General features: G+C 40.6%; 2 protein-coding genes across 2 annotated transcripts; one reads left to right on the top strand and one right to left on the bottom strand.

Annotated features, from left to right (window-relative positions):
* Positions 1-583: 583 nt before the first annotated feature.
* On the top strand, positions 584-6,025 carry ntmt1 (N-terminal Xaa-Pro-Lys N-methyltransferase 1). The gene is made up of 4 exons (XM_058383668.1): positions 584-742; positions 3,330-3,504; positions 4,890-5,142; positions 5,219-6,025. Exons 1-4 carry the CDS (start codon positions 717-719, stop codon positions 5,473-5,475), a joined length of 711 nt encoding a protein of 236 aa, XP_058239651.1. The 5' UTR covers positions 584-716; the 3' UTR covers positions 5,476-6,025.
* Positions 6,026-6,493: 468 nt separating this feature from the next.
* On the bottom strand, positions 6,494-20,149 carry ndor1 (NADPH dependent diflavin oxidoreductase 1). Its single transcript, XM_058383666.1, has 15 exons — positions 20,015-20,149; positions 18,686-18,839; positions 18,451-18,528; positions 16,638-16,735; positions 16,133-16,231; positions 14,488-14,589; positions 13,891-14,094; positions 13,641-13,768; positions 13,256-13,473; positions 11,081-11,188; positions 9,987-10,101; positions 9,151-9,297; positions 8,901-9,019; positions 7,359-7,453; positions 6,494-7,199 (listed from the first exon to the last, which is right to left on the bottom strand). The coding sequence occupies exons 2-15, from the start codon at positions 18,818-18,820 to the stop codon at positions 7,055-7,057; spliced, it is 1,791 nt and encodes a 596-aa protein (XP_058239649.1). The 5' UTR covers positions 18,821-18,839; positions 20,015-20,149; the 3' UTR covers positions 6,494-7,054.
* Positions 20,150-20,292: the final 143 nt, after the last annotated feature.

Below are 20,292 nucleotides of genomic sequence, written 5' to 3'. Positions count from 1 at the left end.
CAACAGCCGATCACTGATCACCCTTGTTCCCAGTAGCCAATCACTGATCACTATTTTTCCCAGGGGCCAATTACTGATCACAATTTTTCCCAAAGGCCAATCACTAGTCACCACTGTAGCTCTCGATCAAGTACAGTTCCTCTTGACTAATTACTAATCAGCATGGTTCCTTCGACCAATCACTGACCACTGAAAATAAAAAATCAGACAAATGATTGAAAAAGGTCGCGTAGGCGCACTAATGATTACCAGCGTTACAGTCACATTTACACACACAACATGAGCTTGTTCACACAGACATTAAACGTGATTAATAGAGAAAATGTGACCACGCTCAGCTTTAAGGGCCAGCAAGTGTAGAGAATAATGAGTCTCGAATTCACCACATGAGGGAGACATTTAAGACAGAAACATGCCGGAAACCAAGTAAGGAAATGACGTATATAAGAAGCGTTGTGGACGCGTATTTTCTCCGCACCCGTATTCATCGTCAACCAGAACGTAAGCCGGCTCTTCCAAACTGATCGCCTATTGGCCATTACAGTGAGTGTGGCTCATCTAGCCAATCCTGGGGCCGAAAATGTAAACGAATCAGCCAATCAAAGAGCAGAACGCGTTATTTGCCGGAATACAGGTGGGGAAAAGAGGTAACTAGTGGCAGTGGTGAAGTGGCAGGCTGAGTTGGGTCATGTCCCTAATTTAGGGTGCGATCATTTATGAGCGCAGGAAGCCACGGGAAAAGGTAAGCTTGGGTCAGTTCGGGAATTGTGTTTTTGGAATATGGAGGAATAAAATTGGATCACGACAATGTTATCTAGGTTAAGTTGACCTGTTAGCTATAGCGCTGGAAGTAACTAGACTCTGTTCTAATCAACACGTGGCTGTGAGTGTTATTAATAACACTAGTAATGTCTTAAAGATGCCCTGAATTTATTACAACTAGTAACACAATAAACAGATCATTTAGTGTATACCGAGCTGTCAGTGATTAGAGACTAACTGTGTGAATAATGCATTGGAAATGTAGTATTGTTCATAGTTGAATAATTAATTGTTATTAATTAATAATAATTAATTAATTAATTGAATGACTTTCCTAATCAAATGACTATAATCCTACACCTTGCTGAAACCTGAATATTCTGTTAAAGTAAGATGCAGACACTGAAGATGGAAATCTCACTTTATTCTCTACACTAACATCACTAAGACATGTCCATTGTTAGGTTTGATCTTTCTGACATTTTAAAACCTAATAATCATTGTCCCAAAAAGTTTCAAAGCAGTCTTGGAAAATGCCTGGATTTTATTTTTGCTTGCTGTCTACAAAAGTATGAATTATAAAAGCACTGACACATTCGGACATCTGGTTCGTGTTACATTGTGTTTGTTTGTTTAATGTTGTTTAAGAACCGATCTATTAAATCTACCTGCATTAAGTAGTTTGAGGTCAGAGTTGGAGTGTCATGTGTGGGATTTACTGTAAATACTGCATGTGTTAGTAAAAACCGATAAACCAATATGAAGACCAGAGAGCTGACTATGGGAGAAAAACGAGTCATTCTGAAGCAGAGAAAAGAGAGACACTCATTCAGAGCTATTGCACTGGGCATAGCCAATATACCAATCTGAAACATTGTGAAAAAGGAAGAAACTGCTGGTGTGCTAACAACCAGACACTGACCAGGTCAGACAAAGAAAACGACAGCAGTTGATGACAAACTTTGTGAGAGTTGTGAAGAAAAGCCTAAAAACGCAGTAGGTGACATCAAAAACAACTTCTGCAAGGGTGAAGGTATCAGTCTACCATTCGAAGGTGACTTTGAGAGCAGAAATATAGAGGCAGTACCCCAAACCATCAGAAGAGCAGAATGGAATTCACAAAGAAATACAGAGATGCACAGTAAATATTCTGGAACCAAGATTAACCTCTACCAAAGTGATGGAAAGGCCAAAGTGACGAGGAAGAAGGCATCTGCTCATGATTCAGAACATACAAGCTTATTGGTCAAACGTGGAGGAAAACATCTGGAAAAAGATCATTAATTGATGATGGAACTTGCGATAGTAGCAGCAGAATGATTTCAGAAATCTACAGAAACATTCTGTCTGCCAATTTACAATTATAAAAAATAAATCCATTCTAATTGAGAGGAACTATATCATGCAGCAAGACAATGACCCAGTACACAAAACAGGAAGAAAGGTGGAAGGTTTTAGACTGGCCAAGTCAATCACCAGGCTTTAACCTTAAGTTGAGCAGAATTTCATCTCCTGAAGAGGAGACTGAAGGGAGAATTCAGATCCCCAAACAAATGAAAAAGCTGAGGTAAGAGTCTGGAAAAGCATCATAAATGAAGAAGGCAACCATTTGGTGATGTCGGTGTGTGTCTGGCTTGATGCAACTATTGCAGGCAAGAGATATATAACCAAATGTGTCTTTTTACTTTGAGAATTTTTGTTCCTATACTTTTGATCACTTAAGAATTGGGTGATTTGGACTCTGAGGCACTGTGTTCAAGTTCCTTACTACGTCTAGATGTTGATGTCAGGGAATAAAAGCTGGAATTATGTCTCGTATCCACCTTTTAATCTCTGTTCCACATGTCTTTGCAAAAGAATTGTCCTTGTTGTTCCAATACTTTCGGAGGGCTTAAACAATGTTAGTTGGCTTAAATTTCTCATTCTTTCATGACAGGAATAGCTGGGGAGATCTGGCTAATGATGTTTTGAAAATGATCCTGGATAAAACTGTTCAATTGGATGTTATTTTGTTTGAAGTGTTTACTGGTTCAGCTTTCCGACTGTTGTCATGTCTCTCTTTGACCTCTGGTTATAGGAGAAGTGATGACAGCTGAAGCCAGGGCTAGTAAAGCCAGATTTAGAGGTGTGTGTGTGTTTTTACACTGCCCGCTGGTGATGAGTGATCCGTAGTGACTCCTTCAACAAGGTGTAAACTTATTTGTTGAATGGCTTTACTCTCGCTACCCAAGTAACACTGTGTAGGCAATGAAATATAGGTTTCTGTGCTCTATTTAGTGAGTGAACTCTGTCTAGCACAGCTTCATTTAAATCTCTTCTACTGTGCCTTCAGGTGTTGAAATGAAGACATAAATACACACCACACATCTCAACCAATCTGTTAACAGCAGCCAGTTAAAGCAGTAGCCTAGAAACTACTGAAATACATTTCTGAAGACATCCTGGACAAATGGCTGTGAATATCACAAACACAAACAGTGTGACAGAATTAAATCAAATGTGGACCAGGTTTCTCTACACACATCTCATCCTAGCAGGAAAGGCTAATGATCTTTTGTTTTTATTAGACATTCAGAGAGGATGGAGGATCACGTGGTCGAGGACGAGACCTCGTTTTACGTGAAGGCGGAGCAGTACTGGAAGGACATCCCGCCCACTGTGGACGGAATGCTGGGAGGTTACGGGAGCATTTCCAGCGTCGACATCAACGGTTCCAAAAAGTTCCTGCAGAAATTCCTCGGGGTGAGAGACCACTCTTTTCTATGCATCCATGATGCTCTGGTGTGTTTCCTGTCCTGTAGAATTTATACTTAATAGAGAGTGAATGACATTATGTGAAATTATTCACACTGTGATTTCTCAATTTGTGGTCATGTTGTGCTATACTGTTTTAGAACATTGAACCTTGGGAGATTTGTATAGAAGGTTCTTGGTGAATATATATTTCGTATTGTTGGTACTTGCCCAGTGCTTGCACGATTAACAGGGAACATCTTTCTCAGTGACAGAATGATGATTTCACCTTTTGATATTTTATCGAGAGCTCTAAAGGTTTTATTCAGAAGTGTAGAATCTTCATTCTGTTGCAGCTGTGAGAAAATGGCAACAGGAACATTTAGCATTTTTGGTATATGGGAGTGTGTGTAAATTTTCTTGTGTGTCAGAACTGCTAGCCGGACCAGTTGCCAGCAAGATACTGGAAATGTGAGTGACACCAGTACAGCCATTCAGACTGACCACTCTGTATCTTTTAGGTCTTCGTGACCCTGCCCCTCATTCCCATTCCTAGCCTGGCAGGTGGCTTTATGTGAGCCCTAGACAGTGTGTTTTTCCATAAAGTGATCATAAATGATCAGAACAAAAAGTACTTTCTGGAAGAATGGTGGTTTCTGTCTGATTCCAGCTATGAGAAAGTAGATGTACTGAACAGGACTGGTTCACGTCACTGTATCAGCATGACGTCTATTTCCATCACCGCAGGACGTGTGCTTTTTGAGATTTGCCTTCTAAGGAAAGGCATTCCAGTTGAAAGTTTTATCTTTCAGCCTCCCTCTAGTGCCACAAGTGTTTGAGATTCAAGTGGCATCAGGATGCTGCCATATTTGGACGACTGGCTCCTCTGCACCAGCTACAAAGTGCAGGCCACTGGGGGTCGTCCACCTTCATTATTCATATTACAGTGCTCAGCCTCGTGCCACACAAACACTGAAACAGTCCACGCATTTACTTCAGTAGTGAGAATTAACTGAGAATGCTAGCTAGCACTGGAGTAGTGTAGCTGAGTCAAAGTAATGTGTGTAAGTGAATGTAATAATGCAACAATATGGCCAAATTGAATGAAGTGCCAAAAGTAGAATTACACCTTCATACTGTAGTCAGTAATAAATATCAAACATTCAGTATCTAGCTGCTAGTAAAACAGAGACGTTTCAATATTTAGCACTCCATAAAGTAATTGTTCAGAATCACTTTTATTGCCATGTGATTTTACATGTACACGGAACTCTGGTAATTACTATTCAGAGTGACTCTGGAGCTTTCATTTGCCTAGTTTACATTAATGATTATTCGGTTGAACCAGATTGACTATCATTTGGTTTTTCTCACTACATGTCTCCTGTCTATAGGAGGGCAAAGGTAAGACGAGACCAGGCTGTGCTCTGGACTGTGGCGCAGGAATTGGCCGCATCACCAAGCGCCTTCTCTTGCCACTCTTCCGTACCGTGGACTTGGTAGATGTGACGCAGGAGTTCCTGGACAAAGCACGCTCTTACCTAGGTGAAGAGGGCAAGCGAGTGGAGAACTACTTCTGCTGTGGCCTGCAGGATTTCCAACCTCAGCCAGATCGCTACGACGTCATCTGGATCCAGTGGGTCATCGGTACGTCAGAGTCCAGCTGTAGTAAGACTTAAAACGTGTGGTTCCTTATGCTGACCTTAAATTATGATCTGTTCAGGTCACCTGACTGACGATCACCTGGTGGAGTTCCTCAGGCGATGCCGCAGTGCCCTGCATCCCGATGGCTTGATCGTGATCAAGGATAACGTTGCATACGAAGGTGTCGTCCCTGACGAGGTGGACAGCAGTGTGTGCAGAGATCTGCCCTTACTGCGCCGCATAGTGGCCAGAGCTGGACTCAGCATCATCCATGAGGAACAGCAACAGAACTTCCCTGAGGAGATCTACCAGGTCCACATATTAGCTCTTAGATAGAACGTTCTGAGAGAAAGAAATCATGTTCACTCCACACGCGGCCATTTTTAATAATGCATCAGGTTGGAACATTGCAAAATGGTTAATATGTGCCTGTATTAAGGGTCTGCACTTTTAAGAAATGCAGTTCTCAAGGTCTGTTTTGCACCCAGAGCCCTGGACTTGCGCTATCAGGGAGCACAGACTTCATATGATATAAACAGTTTTACATTTTTAAGATATCTAAATGTCCTCTGGTCTGTAATTACTCAGGACAGGTTCGGAGGACGGAATATTCGATAAACAGAAGAGCATGCTTGTGCTTTCACAGGAATAAGATTTGATATCTATGTGTATTTTGACCCAGACTCTGTTTGTGGTGAAACTAATGCGTCTGGTTTGTGTGTAAGTTATTAAGAGACATTTTCATGTGTGCATGTATTGTATTTGTTATGAGTGACTGTGGACTTGAATACATAAACAGCTTTCTAGAAAATATTCTTGTATTGTGTCCTTTATGCTCCCGAGCCCCGTAAAAATAATTTCATTAAAATAAATAAAGTAAGCCAGACTTTGAGTATTTGCTTAATAAGCATGACTGTAATTTTACTCAGAACTAAGGACCCAAATAAATCTTATAAACATTAATAAGTTCTGGACTGAATTCAGGAAAGCGCAGTGTTGCTGTGTTCAGGATTATGTACTCAAGTGAATCAGAGTGTAATCTTCTAATGATTCCCAAGGCCAGAAAAGTGGAATAAAGATCTCTGATGTTTTGTGTCTTATGGCACGTGGCTTACCTGAGAGTAGAAAGAAATTAATTTATACAATTTTCTCTATCAGTGTAGATGATGTTTACCCTCCAAGATTTGTATGTCCCATGTCTTAATTTCCATGTCACATAAAATCCTGCATACGTACTGCATACCTCTAGACACATCCCAAATGACTTTATTGAAAATTATTATAAAAACTAAACTGAAAGATTTGCAGCAACAGTCTATGTTTATACATTTTCACCATAATTAGAAGCAAAACCAAAGACAAGTTTCATTTCAGTCTTAGGTTTTATTTCTATCAGAATAGTGCAGCTTTATTTTGCATAATTTGGTCCTTTCTTAGTCCACTTCTGGATCAGCACCAAAAATAATAAAAAAAAATTAGCATCTGACTAACTGGAAATTACAGAAGTGAATCTGTTTACACACACACACACAAAACAAAGCAGTTGTTGTTTATGACGATTTCAGAGAGGCATTGTGGAAAACATTCTGTGTTTCAGGAACATGAAATATTCTAGCAGGAGACTGAGTATATAATCTATACAGGAATTGAATAGCTGAATCGTGTCATGTTTAAAGCCTTCTGCTGCCTAGGAGGAAAACTGTACTTGCAATAAAAACTCTGACCAGCTTGACTCTGTGTTCTGTAGTGTTGCGAATCTAAGTGTGTATCAATGACTGAAGAGAATTTTCCTTTAGAGTCAAACTATAGCCTCAGTCTATAAGTACTGTCCTCAGCTACATAGCATCAGTGCCCAGGGTTGACTATGGTACTGAACGTTAGCCCTGAATACAGTACGCATGTCCACGTGTGCTGATCAGGACCAGGTTTCGCTCTGGAAGCGGCCGCTTTTCTCCATGGTGTCCAGCATTTCCTGAGCCTGGCTCTCGGTCACTCCTCCCTCCTCCTGTAAAACCTCCTTCAGTGCATCACACACTGCTGTGGGCATCTGCTTGGCGTTCCTGAGCACAGAAAGAGCCGCTACATTGAATTATCCATTCACAATTCACTTAAACATACATGTGAGCTAAAAGATTTTAAAAGAAACTGCAGGTTTATTCTATTAATATTAATACATGGTATAACATCTCTAAGGTTCCAATCGCTTGAAAACTACTTACCCTGCTATGTAGAAGAACGCATTCTTGTTTACAATCAGGTCCCACAGCAGCTTGGCCTGTTCCTTTACTCTGTGCTGAACATAGACTTTATCCTCCTGCACAAAACACACACACAACAAGGATAAAGATGATGATGATGATGATGGCTACTACATGCCCATCTACCTACTGTAAATTGCTAGAACTATTGCCACCCTTCATGAAATAAAAAGAATGATATACCCTCATACCCACTTTAATAGGAACAACTCCACCTGCTCATGGCACCAACAGTTATGATGTTTGATGTGAATTAACCTGATGTGTATCTGGAGGACTATATGCACTGGCTGATTAGATAACGGCACAAATGAGCAGGGGTGCAGATATTACTATTAAAATGGCTGGTGCTACATCTTGCTTCTGGCAGGTCTGTCTCTGAGCGCCTTTTGAATGCAGCTGCTTGTTTTCAATCTTATGAACCTTCTGGGGATGTGGTAGCTTACTTGTTAAGGCGTTGGACTACTGATCGGAAGGTTGTGAGTTTGAAATCCCAGGTCCGCCAAGATGTATAAAATAAGATAAAATGTAAGTTGCTCTGGATAAGGGTGTCTGCCAAATGCCCTAAATGTTCCACAAGTTTTAAAGTGTAATGGCAAAGGCTTGAAACACTTACTAGAGGAATCTTGTTCACTATAAGGTACAGAATATTGCAGCTGTTTATATTCTAAGGTTGGTACACGTGGACACCAGCTTCAGTTCAAACCGTGTTTAATAATGGGATGTATTCAACTCTGCTTTGGGCTAAAATATCCTGGTGTCTGGTACAAAATTCATCGAGAGTCTTCGAGAGAAGCACAAGCTTGCAAAACTGCCTCATATAAGCAGTGGCCTGACCAGCATAATTTTACAATGGAAAATATGCTGCTGTGACAAATTCCTGACAAAGTCTTTGACTAAATTCCAACTCTTTCAAAGTTTCTCTCACATTGCTAATCTGACACACTCATGCCGATTTCTCCTTTACATAACCAGAATGATTCGTCCATTTTTATTCACCATGACCACACCGGTGCTTGTTCAGTCCCCAGTCATATTAGAGACGAGACTACTACATCTCGCTCCTGGCAGGTCTGTCTCTGTGCGCCATTTGAATGAAAGTAGTTCTTGGGAGTATAGTAATAAAAGTCAAGTACTATTAAAAATTCAGGTTATTCATCCGGACGTTCAGCTCAGATCTCTCAGAGCTCAGATTAGAGTGCTGCTCCATGAGAGTGACTGTGTGTGTGTGTTTAAATGTATTATTAAAAAGAACAAGAAGAAATAAGTAATACATACTCTATAATAGAACTAATAGATAAAACTTAGAAGATCGCCTCCACATTTACTTCTGCATTTCATCACTTGGTTTTATTTAAACAAATGTATGATTAGTGGAATATAAACACTTCTTTAGTGATCTCAATGATGTTGTCATATCTACATATTTAGCTCTTGGCATCTATAGATCAAATAAACTCAGTATCTTGTTCACACTGATGTTCACCTGGTCACTGTGCTCACCTGGTCTCTGGAGAAAGCTGTGAACAGGGTCATGTGACCTGCCTGGATTTTCTGCTCCCATTCATCACGACAATAGAAGTCTTTGGACTCAGAGCGGCAGCCGAAGAACAGGACGTTCTCTGACACAGGAGAGAACGCAGATAAAAGAGCACACGGTTATAGTTTGGTAAACTGGAAATTTCCGCTTAACCCAAATGCAGTTGATCAGCAAGGACATGCCTGGGAATGAGAGAGATGATATGATGCTAACCTGTTTTCCCATCAGCTATTCGCTCCTGTATGGCTGCTCTGAATGGAGCTACTCCTGTTCCAGGTCCTACCATTATCACAGGGCTCTCATGATCCTGAGGGAACTTCAGGCCACCCTTCTTCACCCATAAGGGCACGCAAACGTCATCTAAATAACAAACAAGACTTCAACAGGGTTTGCAATCTGGAACATGGTTCACTCCAAAAGTCTGATTTAAGCCAAAAAAACTCTAAAGCCAATTACATCCACAAACAGAGAACAGATCCAGTTCGTCTCAAAGCAGCAACATCATTCAGAGGATGGACTGAAGATTCTCTTTTTTCTGTTTTTTTTTTTTTTTTTACACTAACAGGAGAATTAATATTTTATTTAAATTTGAGCCATTAACAATATGACCTGTTCTGGATATTAATGATTATATACTCACAGTAATATTCATGGGAACTTCTGCTCATTAACATTTACTTATTATCTATTATCAGAAATACAAAGAAAGAAAAAGAAAGCTAAAAGTGGCATGAATGATCTCTTCCTTTTTACGTTTTAGGGGGAAAATAAAACTGACTCGCATTGATTGTCAGCATATCAAAACGTGACATTGCTGTATATAATCGCGTGACTTGAGCAGTTTGCTCAATCCTATTATTTATAGGATTGTAACATTTCTATTTCTCTTGAAATTCTCCTCTTGAAGGAGAAACCAGCTTTGACATCAGCTTCATGAAACCAAAACTATATTTCATCAAAACAAAATGAAAATATGTATTTCATGTTTCTACAACCTTGCTTTGTGTGCGATTCCCATAACACCATGCAGGTCACGTGTATATTCCTACCATGAGAGGGGGTCAGAGATGCCAGCCAGGAGGAGCAGAGGCCTTTACGTGGCTTGTGAAGTCTGGTTTTATATTTCACCACAGCCACCAAGATCTGGATTCGATTAGGATGAGCCTGGAGAGTTTAGAAGTTTAAAAACACAACAGCTTTCTTTAACAATTTCCTGCTAACAGCCAAGAGAGCTCCTTACATTGTACATCACTCTGATCGGTCACTTAAAGCAATTTATCCTAAATGATAAAAATGTTACAGTTAAAAGCAGAGCAACTCCCATATTTGAAGCTGAACAGGATTCAATCATCTCGTGTAAAAATATTCAGACACGCAAACACTCAGCCGAGACCCGAGCACTTCAGTGGGGTTATTGATATGAGCATGGACAGGCTGCTTTGCTAAAGTGCTACTTATATTAATGACACTCTATGTCCTTGTTTTGTATTTTTGTCTTTTGTCACAATACTGACTGAGAGTGCAGCTTTCTACACTGCACTCTCATCCCTTTCCAGTCCTCTCAAGGTTTATTCCTCTCTTCATCTCTGAGAGATTTTTCCTTGCCACAGTTGCCTCTGGCTTGCTCTAGGGCTTTAAATCTAAATCTACATCCAGAATTCTGTAAAGTTCCGTAAAGTGTATTAATCCTCATCACTGCAGGATGAAAGTTCATACAGTTTCTCTGCTTATAGTTATTGCTGAGATCTGCTGAGACTTTCCACACACACCACAGCCTCTACACAGAATGGTGTGAAAAACAAAAATCACTGAGTGAGTGACAGTTCTGCAGGTACAATGTTGCTAAGAGAGTTCAGAGAAAAACTACAAGGAATAGAGCAATTAAAAGAATCACTCTACACCTGTGGTCAGCAGAAAAACAGCCCAGCGTTGAAAACACATTGGACGTGGTGTCAGGTGTCCACTCCTGTCCGCCAGCTACGAGAGTCTGAGGCTTTCATGAGCACAGACTCACTCAAACTGAACTACTGGAAACCTTTTCCAGTCTTCATCTATCCAATTCGGGTGAGTCTGCGCTCATCAAGCCCAGGAAACTGTTCATGAACCAGAACATGAATCTAAAAGTGGTGAAACAGGACATTACCTGGAGAGAGGATGCTATGGAGAATGAGCGTGGCTGGATTTCAGGAAACAAATCGAGCAGGTAGTTCACGTTCAGCTCAGCTGTTGTATGAGGGAAGTCTGCCAGGACCTAACAGGAAGAACAACAATCAGAATAAATTAATAATAATCAAATTAACCATGTTTTACCTTAAAAGCTCCAACCTTCATAATATCTAAAGCTGTAAAAAACCTCTAAGAGACTGCAGGTAGCTTTCTAGACACATTAGTTCCCTTTTCTTTTAGTGGGAGGTTTGTGTGTGTTTTCAATGTGCTTCAGCAGCAGACATGTTGAATAATAGGTGAACAACCCTCTAAGCTATTATGAGCAAACAGTTTTTCTACCTGTATGGAGAGGCTTTAGAGGGCTTAAGAGGAGTGCAGAATACAGGGTTTGTGTAAACGTTTGCAGCATCACAGGAACTTTCCCAGAACAGCACTACTGAAATATCAGAAATGCTCTATTCAATGTACAGAAAAGAAAGAAATACATGCCGAGTTCGGAAGAGGAAGACGTACCGGTCATTGCACGAGACATACATGATCAACATTTCATACAGAAACGTGGAAAATCTGAAGAGTAATGTACCATAATAATCATTTTAAATTAGTTGCAGATCTAAAGGTTCCTCTAAAGTTGCTCAAAAGCTCCTGGTTACACAACTCCACTGGACGTGACACAAGAAAGGACATTATCACACTCCACAGAATCACCAAGATGAAGATGGCTTCCCTTTTAAGGGAGTTTTTCTGTCACAGTTGCCTCAGGTGTGCTCATTAGAAATGAATATAAATTAAACATAAAAAGTTATGAAATAAAGTCATTTTTATTCTGATTTTATTTTTATTTATTTATAGCTGCTCTTAGATATTGTCCAATGTTAAAAGTGCTATAGTAATAAAATAAAATTGAATTTTTTAAAATTAAAAGTCGTAATTATTTCAGAAATGTGATATTCTGAGTTTTTCCAACTTTCATCATAGCAGGTAAAAGTATGTTGTCAGTGAGTACATTAACTTCTTCATTTTACATTTCGGTGTACATAAATTGCTGCTTTGTGACGATGTTCATTGCTAAAAACATTATTGAATTGAAAATTGTAACTGAATTGAGACTTGAATTCTGTGAAAATCAGGCAAAGGCAGCAATGTTATATTAACTTAAGCATTTAAAGCTGTGCTGTACAGCTGACTTTTGTTTCCTATTTTCGAGTACAACATTTCGAGTTTTATTACAAATGTAAACAAATGCTTCTTTTATGCTTAAACTAGCTGTTTTGCTGGTCATTGGTGAATCGAATCATCTGTAAAAGTTGTTATGAAACTTCTTGGCATCAGTACCATCATTTAACATTCCAGACTCCATGAAAACTGGAAACTTCACCACATTCTCCTGCCATCGCTAACAGCTCAGCAGACAGTTCACTGCAGGTAAACCAGCTCGAATTTGTCACAGATCAGCATGAGTGGGATTTCAGTCTCAAGCTGTATTGTTATATTCTCAGTGATTTTATTAATGGAACTCAAAATAAACCATCTATCCATTTGCTGTATCTCTTGTCCAACCCAGCATCACAGGGAGCCTGGAGTCTATCCCAGGGGTCTCTGGGCACAAGGTGGGGGACACCCAAGGGGGGCATCAACATATCAAGGCAATCTCACATACACTCATTAATACACAGAACAATTTAGAGATGCCAGTCAGCCTACAGGATATGTCTTTGGACTTGGGACCCAGAGAAGCACAGGAAGAACATGCAAACTTCACACACACACGTACGCACACACGTACGCACACACGTACGCACACACGTACGCACACACGTACGCACACACGTACACACTCACACAAACACACACACACACACAGAAAAGGCAGGACTCGAACCCTCAAACCTGCAGTTGCGAGGCAGATGTGCTAACACTAAACAACTATAACCATTTCATCACTGACTCTGGATAAGATAGATAATATTCAGGAAGTCTTAGCAATCATGTTCTGTTGTGAATAATGGTCAGGTATCCAGTGTACCAGCAGCCTTTGTTTTAAAGAGTCTTTGTTGTAACAAATTTGAGCCAAATACTCAGAATTTATAAATCTAAATCCCATGTGTATGAGTTCACAGGGACATTAAACAGCAGTGAGTGAGGCTTCTACCTCCAGAGCTGTACGCCGTAGTCTGTTGCAGTAACTGTGCAGCTCGTCCTGACCCTGTGCTGAACTGAACTCAGCCAGTTTCTCTCGCTCCAGGTCATTAGTGGCGAATGTAGCGAGCAGTTCAAAGAAAGAGCGACGTGGCACTGCGGCGATGTCCAAGAACTCCTGCACCAGGAACCTGACAGAGCACGGCTGAGGGAGACGAGCTGGGACAGGAGCTGAGAGAGACGGATACACTGAGTTACACAACATAATGCCAACTGACAACACACACACACACACACAGTGCTCAAAGACATAAAACGCAAACAAACAAAATAAATTTATGTGTATTTGTGTCCACTCTTTAAACATTCTTCACACACACTCACACACACACACACACCTGTGTTGTTATCTGTGGATTTGAGCACAAAGTAATGGTCAGGGTTTAGTTTCAGCAGCTGGCAGAACTGCTCCACATCTTCTGTGGAATTACACGGCCTCAGCATCACCACATCACCTGCACTGTATCTGTCAAACACAGTTTTATAAAACACTATTTTTCTGGGTTTTACCATAAAAGAAATATTCATAGCTTAATAGTGTAAGAGAAAGCTGCCTCCAACCTTCACCAACCCTGAGCCCCTACTCACTGGATGTTTGAGCCGGTGATGTCAAACTCGATAAGCCTCACATCCTGGAAGTGACCAGGGGCTGTTACTCTCTGATTGGACACCACTCGTGCTGGGAAAGGCTGGGATGAGGAGGGCAGGACCTGGCCATCTGCTAGCACGGGCTTCACAACCAGCTTCTCTGTAGCATCATCCAGGAAGTGGAAAACATAACGAGGAGGAAGTCTGCAGGAAACACAGACTAACTGCTACAGTCTCTCCTTTTCATATCTTTCCTTTTCATTAAACACTCAGGATACAAAGAAAAAGAGGGACTATTGCTTATTGACTGCTTATTATTATTATTATTATTATTATTATTAATAGAGGGTTAATGGGCTAAAGGGTTAATAATTGTTATTAAATAGGAATCATTTGTAGTCAATCGAACAGGGCTTTAAATAATCACTTTATCAGTAAATTTTCTAACCACAGCTCTTACAGGTTACTACTAAAGAGGTAAATAAAAACCAACGCTAATCAAAATTACCATCCTGCTAAACTGCCATTGTCCAGAGATACATTTAACACCTCTCTCTCTATCACACAGGTTTGCATTAGATGATAAAGTGGACTCACGGATCTTCGTCGCGAATGGGGCTTAAGTCAGCTGGTGGAGGATAAAGAGCCAGAGCCTTTTGCCAGAACAAATTTAACCAGGGATCGATCACTCCATCCGGTCTGCAAAACATAAAACTCACCCATAACTGCTCAAGAATGCCATCTCTCTATAGCGAATAAGACATTTCTTAACAAAGGAAATATCTTTAGACTACAGCAATAATGCACAAAAGCACAGACACAAATATGAATATGCTAATAGTAAATGCCCGTGTTTGGCTACACATGTCTGTAGCTGCACAGTCGAAGACGTGCTTTAATTATTACCTAAGCAATCATAGGAAGGCAAAGGAATTCAAGAGTGATTTGTAGACTCATCCATGATGTGTGTGTTTTGACCACAGATAGTGGTGGAATTTACTATCAGTAGGAGGAAAGGTCTAGATGGACAAGTGGGCAGTAGGGGGGATTTGCTGCTGCAGCTGCTGCTCCTGCTGTGACCTGTGGTGTTGTGTGTTGTTACAATCTGGTGAAGACTGGGCTAAATTTGGAGAAGACTTAGCAATATCAGTAGTTACATGTAAGCATTTTTAGCATGATGATGTAATTTTTTATCAGTAGGTGGTGCTGGCAAGAACTTCTACCAAGTTTTATGTCAGTGTGCAAGTCATTACTAAGATACAGCTTCACATTTGTTTGCCAGCTTCACAGTTAGGTTTGTGGGTCAATCTCAGGCAAACTGTTTAGATTATTTAAAATTCTTTTGGAAACTTTTCTGAGGGTTTACTTTGATGATGAAGAGTGCCAAATCTGATGATGATGTTGATACAGAATTTGTAAATCCAAGACGGCAGACATTCTAATTAGGTGGAAATTAATGTACTTGGATACGTTTGATATTTTTGGACATGTGCTTCAAAATTAGGACCATAAGTCTTCTTCCAAATTAGGCCCAAATTTGACCCGATGGTGGCACTAGAGCGCTGGCAGCAGACGGCCCGAATTTGGACAGATTCCCAATCAGTGTGCCAGATGGTTCTATGGGCTCCATAGACAAGAAGAAGAAAAAGCCTTTATTACTGCCAGCATATCCCAGCTTTGGCAGTTGGGGTCAGAGTACAGGGGCAGCTATGGCACAGCACCCCTGGAGCAGAAAGGGTAAAAGGGTGTTGCTCAAATGCCAAGAAGCAGAAGATTGATGGTGCTGGGTACCACAAACTTCCGATCAAAACCCCAGAGCCTTAAGCAACTTCTGAGACTCAAGACGAAAACGAATGAGAAAGAAGAAGTAGTTCGGTGCTTGGCCCTCTAATAAGATGGCTGAGCAAATGTAGGTTGTATTTATGTTACTTATTATCAGGAACATAATATGAAAATGAATAGACACTATTCCCTTCCTCTTTGCTTATCTAATCAATGTTACTTATGACATGTTTAATGTAAAAAAATTATATTCATTACTGAAAGCAGAGTGTAATATTGCAGTGCCAGTTTAATACTAGTCAACTAGTAATCACACTTACATTATTATCAAAAATTCCTCTGACGTTGTAGCCAGACTACTCCCATCTAACTGAACCCCACATTTATTAGTCTTGGCACTTGAACAATCTCGGATCACCTATGCACAGACTTTTGGTGACATTTTTGCTATGATTCTCACCCCAGATCATGCTGATCGTCCGCCAGGCCAACAGGAAGTAGAGCATTAGCACCAAGCTGCAGCAGACGCTTATGGAGCTTCTTAGCCACAAAGTTGTACCTAGACAGTCAGAATTTACAGAAAAACAGATTACAGAAAACAGGTTAAATGTAGATGCTTACATTTCCTAATTAAGCAGACTTTAATAGTTTTGGTCTTTAATAGTTTAGACAGTTACTGTTTGCATAAATATTACCACCCCCTGGGTCAATATTTGGTAGAAGCCACCTATGTCTAGTATTACAGCTTCTGATCTTGTGATACATGTCTCTATCAGTTTGTGCATCTGAATCCTGAAATTTTTGGCTCTACATTCTTTGTAAAATTGTTCAGGATCAGACTGATGAAGTGTTGACAAAATCCCAATGAAGTCCATTTGAGGTTGTAACGATTCAAAACGTGGGGAAAACAGGGGATAGTAAATATATATGCAAAGCTATAAGATGAATTTCATGGCAAATCTCACTTAGGATATGAAGAGTCACCAAGGCCGAGCACTGCGTAGTCTAGGCGACGCAGCGATCCTGAGGGTAAGGACTTCCTGAACAGAAACCGCCAGAAGTTCTGAGGTAGAAAAACAGCTTTAACCAGCAGCTCTGATCCTCCTCATGTTTGAGACATCTGCGCTGGAGACGGTTATCTATACTCTGAGATCCAATAACTGCACATAACACACCTTACCTTGACTTTTACAGAGCACAGCCTGTGCCAGTGATTTCATTAACAGCATCAATATCAGTACACAGCACCTTCCTAAAGCTAACCATAACTCAAGAGTTTAAATCTTTTCTGAAGACTGAACACAATTCACTTTACAAATAAAACAATTTTTATGACCTTTAATATGTTCTCCGGTTAATAGAAATCCAGGTGTCTGTGATGAAAAGCAGCCGGTGCTGCAGGCTGTGGTAGATTACAGCTTATACCTTCATTTCACTAAAAACACTTATGCCAATCAGGCATAACATTATGAGCACTGAAAGGTGAAGTGAATAACACTGATTATCTCCTCATCATGGCACCTGTTAGTAAGTGGGATATATTAGGCAGCAAGTGAACATTTTGTCCTCAAAGTTGATGTGTTAGAAGCAGGAAAAATGGACAAGCGTAAGGATTTGAGCGAGTTCGACAAGGACCAAATTGTGATGGCTAGACAATTGGATCAGAGCATCTCCAAAACTGTAGCTCTTGTGGGGTGTTCCCGGTCTGCAGTGGTCAGTATCTATCAAAAGTGGTCCAAGGAAGGAACAGTGGTGAACCGGCGACAGGGTCATGGGTGGCCAAGGCTCATTGATGCACGTGGGGAGAGAAGGCTGGCCGGTGTGATCCGATCCAACAGACGAGCTACTGTTGCTCAAATTGCTGAAGAAGTTAATGCTGGTTCTAATAGAAAGGTGTCAGAATACACAGTGCATGACGGGTCAGGGCTGATTTGGCAGCAAAAGGGGGACCAACACAATATTAGGCAGGTAGTCATAATGTTATGACTGATCGGTGTATAAAGCATATGTTTAAAAAGTTCCTGTTCCATCCAGCAGGTGGTGCTGTTGTGAAGTTTCAACAAACCGCTATAGAACAGTTCTCTCACACACAACTCATGCGGCTTGAAAATTATATTATTAAATATATTAAATAATTTTAAGCAAAATAATACATGAATACACTTACATTATTTGGAATAATGTTGTAAATTTTATGCGCTAGCTGTTTTATCTACATTTGATCTAGTCCACTGTCCACATCTGTTACTATAAAGTTGTCTAATATTATTTAGTCTAGTTTAGTACTTGAGCGAGCTATAACTAATTTAAATCAGAGATCGATTGGCTCACTTGCTACATCATAGTTAATTCATTACTTTTTCCACATAATTATGTTTGTCTTAGGTGTGGTGGATTACAAAAGTTCGCTAAATAAAAGAACAGTTTCGGTTAATTTTATTATTCATTACTATTTTCATTAAAGACCACTGCAAAAATGAAATACAAATAGAGCCAAAATCATTCTTCATTATAGTTGCCTTGGTTACAATCAGCAGCCTGGTGGTCATAATCATTAGACTTGAATATTCCTGTTTACACGTACACACAACTGTCTCTGCCAGTTTGTTCCAAACTTTTGAAAAGTACTTTGTAAGAGACTGTAATGCTTCCTGAGTAACCTCGGACCTGATGGTGGAATCCATCCATGAGGTCACTTTACACACTTTACTTAACCTTTAAGGGTGTGTTATAGCAGTACTGCAACATAACCCTTGTTCACACCCCAACCTTTCTTACCTTCATGTTGTCTGGTGGGTCACCTTGCCCTGTGGTGGAGCAAACAAACACCACAAGAGCCTCCGATATCAGATTCGCCTGACGAACACACAAGCATGAGCGTCTCCCATGAGTCACAATGCTGATAACAATGCAATTCTCAACACACAGTACTGTTCATTCATTCATATTCCGGATTTAAAAGCTGGACATGTCCGTGTTGTATGATGTCACACTCATTCATGTGTGTACTGACCACATTATACGTGTCCAAAGCTTGCACTCGGACTCCGATCCTCCTCCTTTGCGCCTGACGACCGATTCTTTCAGCCGTGTCCTGGGCCGTCCCCGTCTGACTCCCGTACAGAAGCAGAAGCGTGTGACTCGACATCCTGTTACACCACACTAGTCTGCAGTTAGAGGAAAGAATCAGAGGAAAGCTCAGGAGACAAGATAAAGGCAATTGACTATTCTCAACACTTTATATACAGCCGGTAACATGGTCATGGACGCACAAGGCTCACTGATGCATGTGGAGAGTGAAGGCTAGCCAGTCTGGTCCAAAATGTTACTATATTGATCCTGGCATTCATTCGGATGTTTCTTTGACATGTACAACCTACCCAAACAGACCATGTACACTCATTCATGCTAGCAGTGTACCCTAATGCCAGTGGCCTCTTTCAGCAGGATAAAATGTCCTGCTACACTGCAAACATTGTTCAGGAATGGTTTGAGGAACGTGAGGCAGTGGTGTTGACTTGGCCTCCAAGTTCTCCAGATCTCAGTCAGATCAAGCATCTGTGCGATGTGCTGAACAAACAAATCTGATGATCCATGGAGGAACCACTTCACAACTTAGAGGCCTTAAAGGATGCTGCTTAACATCTTGGTGTCAGATAACACAACACACCTTCAGAGGTCTTGTGGTGTCCAGACCTCCAGGGGTCAGAGCTGCTTCGGTGACAGAAGCAAGACGGACACAATATGAGGCAAGTGGGTTTAATGTTATGGGGATCAGTGGAAAGGTGCAGTCTCCTGTTATAAAAATGCAGCTAAATCAGCTAGACAGTAGAAGTAGATATACAAGATAAACCTTTTATATCATTTAATCATACTTATGAGGAACAGGAAATGTTATTAACAGACTGTCCAGACTCACCAGAGCCATTTCAAGTCACAATCCACTTGGAAAACAAAGATTTTTGTACAATTATTTCTCTGTATGAACACACACACACACACACACACGTCCTACAGTTACACTTAGTGTGTGTGTGTGTGTGTTCGTGTGAGTGTGTGTGTGTTTATACAGAGAAATAATTGTACAAAAATCTCAGTTTGCTAAGTGGAATTAGGGGGACAGTATAATTTACACACTTGTGACATTACATGGCTCTGGTGAGTGAGTGTGTGTGTGTGCGTGTGCGTGTGCGTGTGAGTGTGAGAGTGTGAGTGTGTGTGTGTGTGTGTGTGTGTGAACCTCAGCACGTTCCTTTCGTCTAGTTATCTGATCTGCTGGTTAGTGTAGACCTTTTATGAAATATGAGGTAATTATCTGAATAATGAAAGGTCAGTCACTTACCTTGTCCAGAACACAGATCGGTTCCGAAGGTTTCCATAAAACGTTAAAAAATAAATAACTTAACTGATAAAACAGCACCGCACTCTCTCACAGTCACCGGCACTGCGGAATACGTCATTTTACCCCACCCGTTTTCCGACAAACCCCGCCTTCTGCGCCACGATTGGCTGATGATCTTCATATCGTCCAATTGGAAGACGCGTTATCAAATATTAAATAAAAGTAAAGTTTACGTTTACAATAAACATTTGTGTATTCATAACATTAAAATCTGTCCT

Source organism: Hemibagrus wyckioides, linkage group LG28, assembly GCF_019097595.1.
Source record: "Hemibagrus wyckioides isolate EC202008001 linkage group LG28, SWU_Hwy_1.0, whole genome shotgun sequence".
Lineage (NCBI taxonomy): Eukaryota > Metazoa > Chordata > Actinopteri > Siluriformes > Bagridae > Hemibagrus > Hemibagrus wyckioides.
The sequence above is the reverse complement of the archived record's forward strand: the minus strand, read 5'-3'. Positions and strand labels throughout refer to the sequence as shown.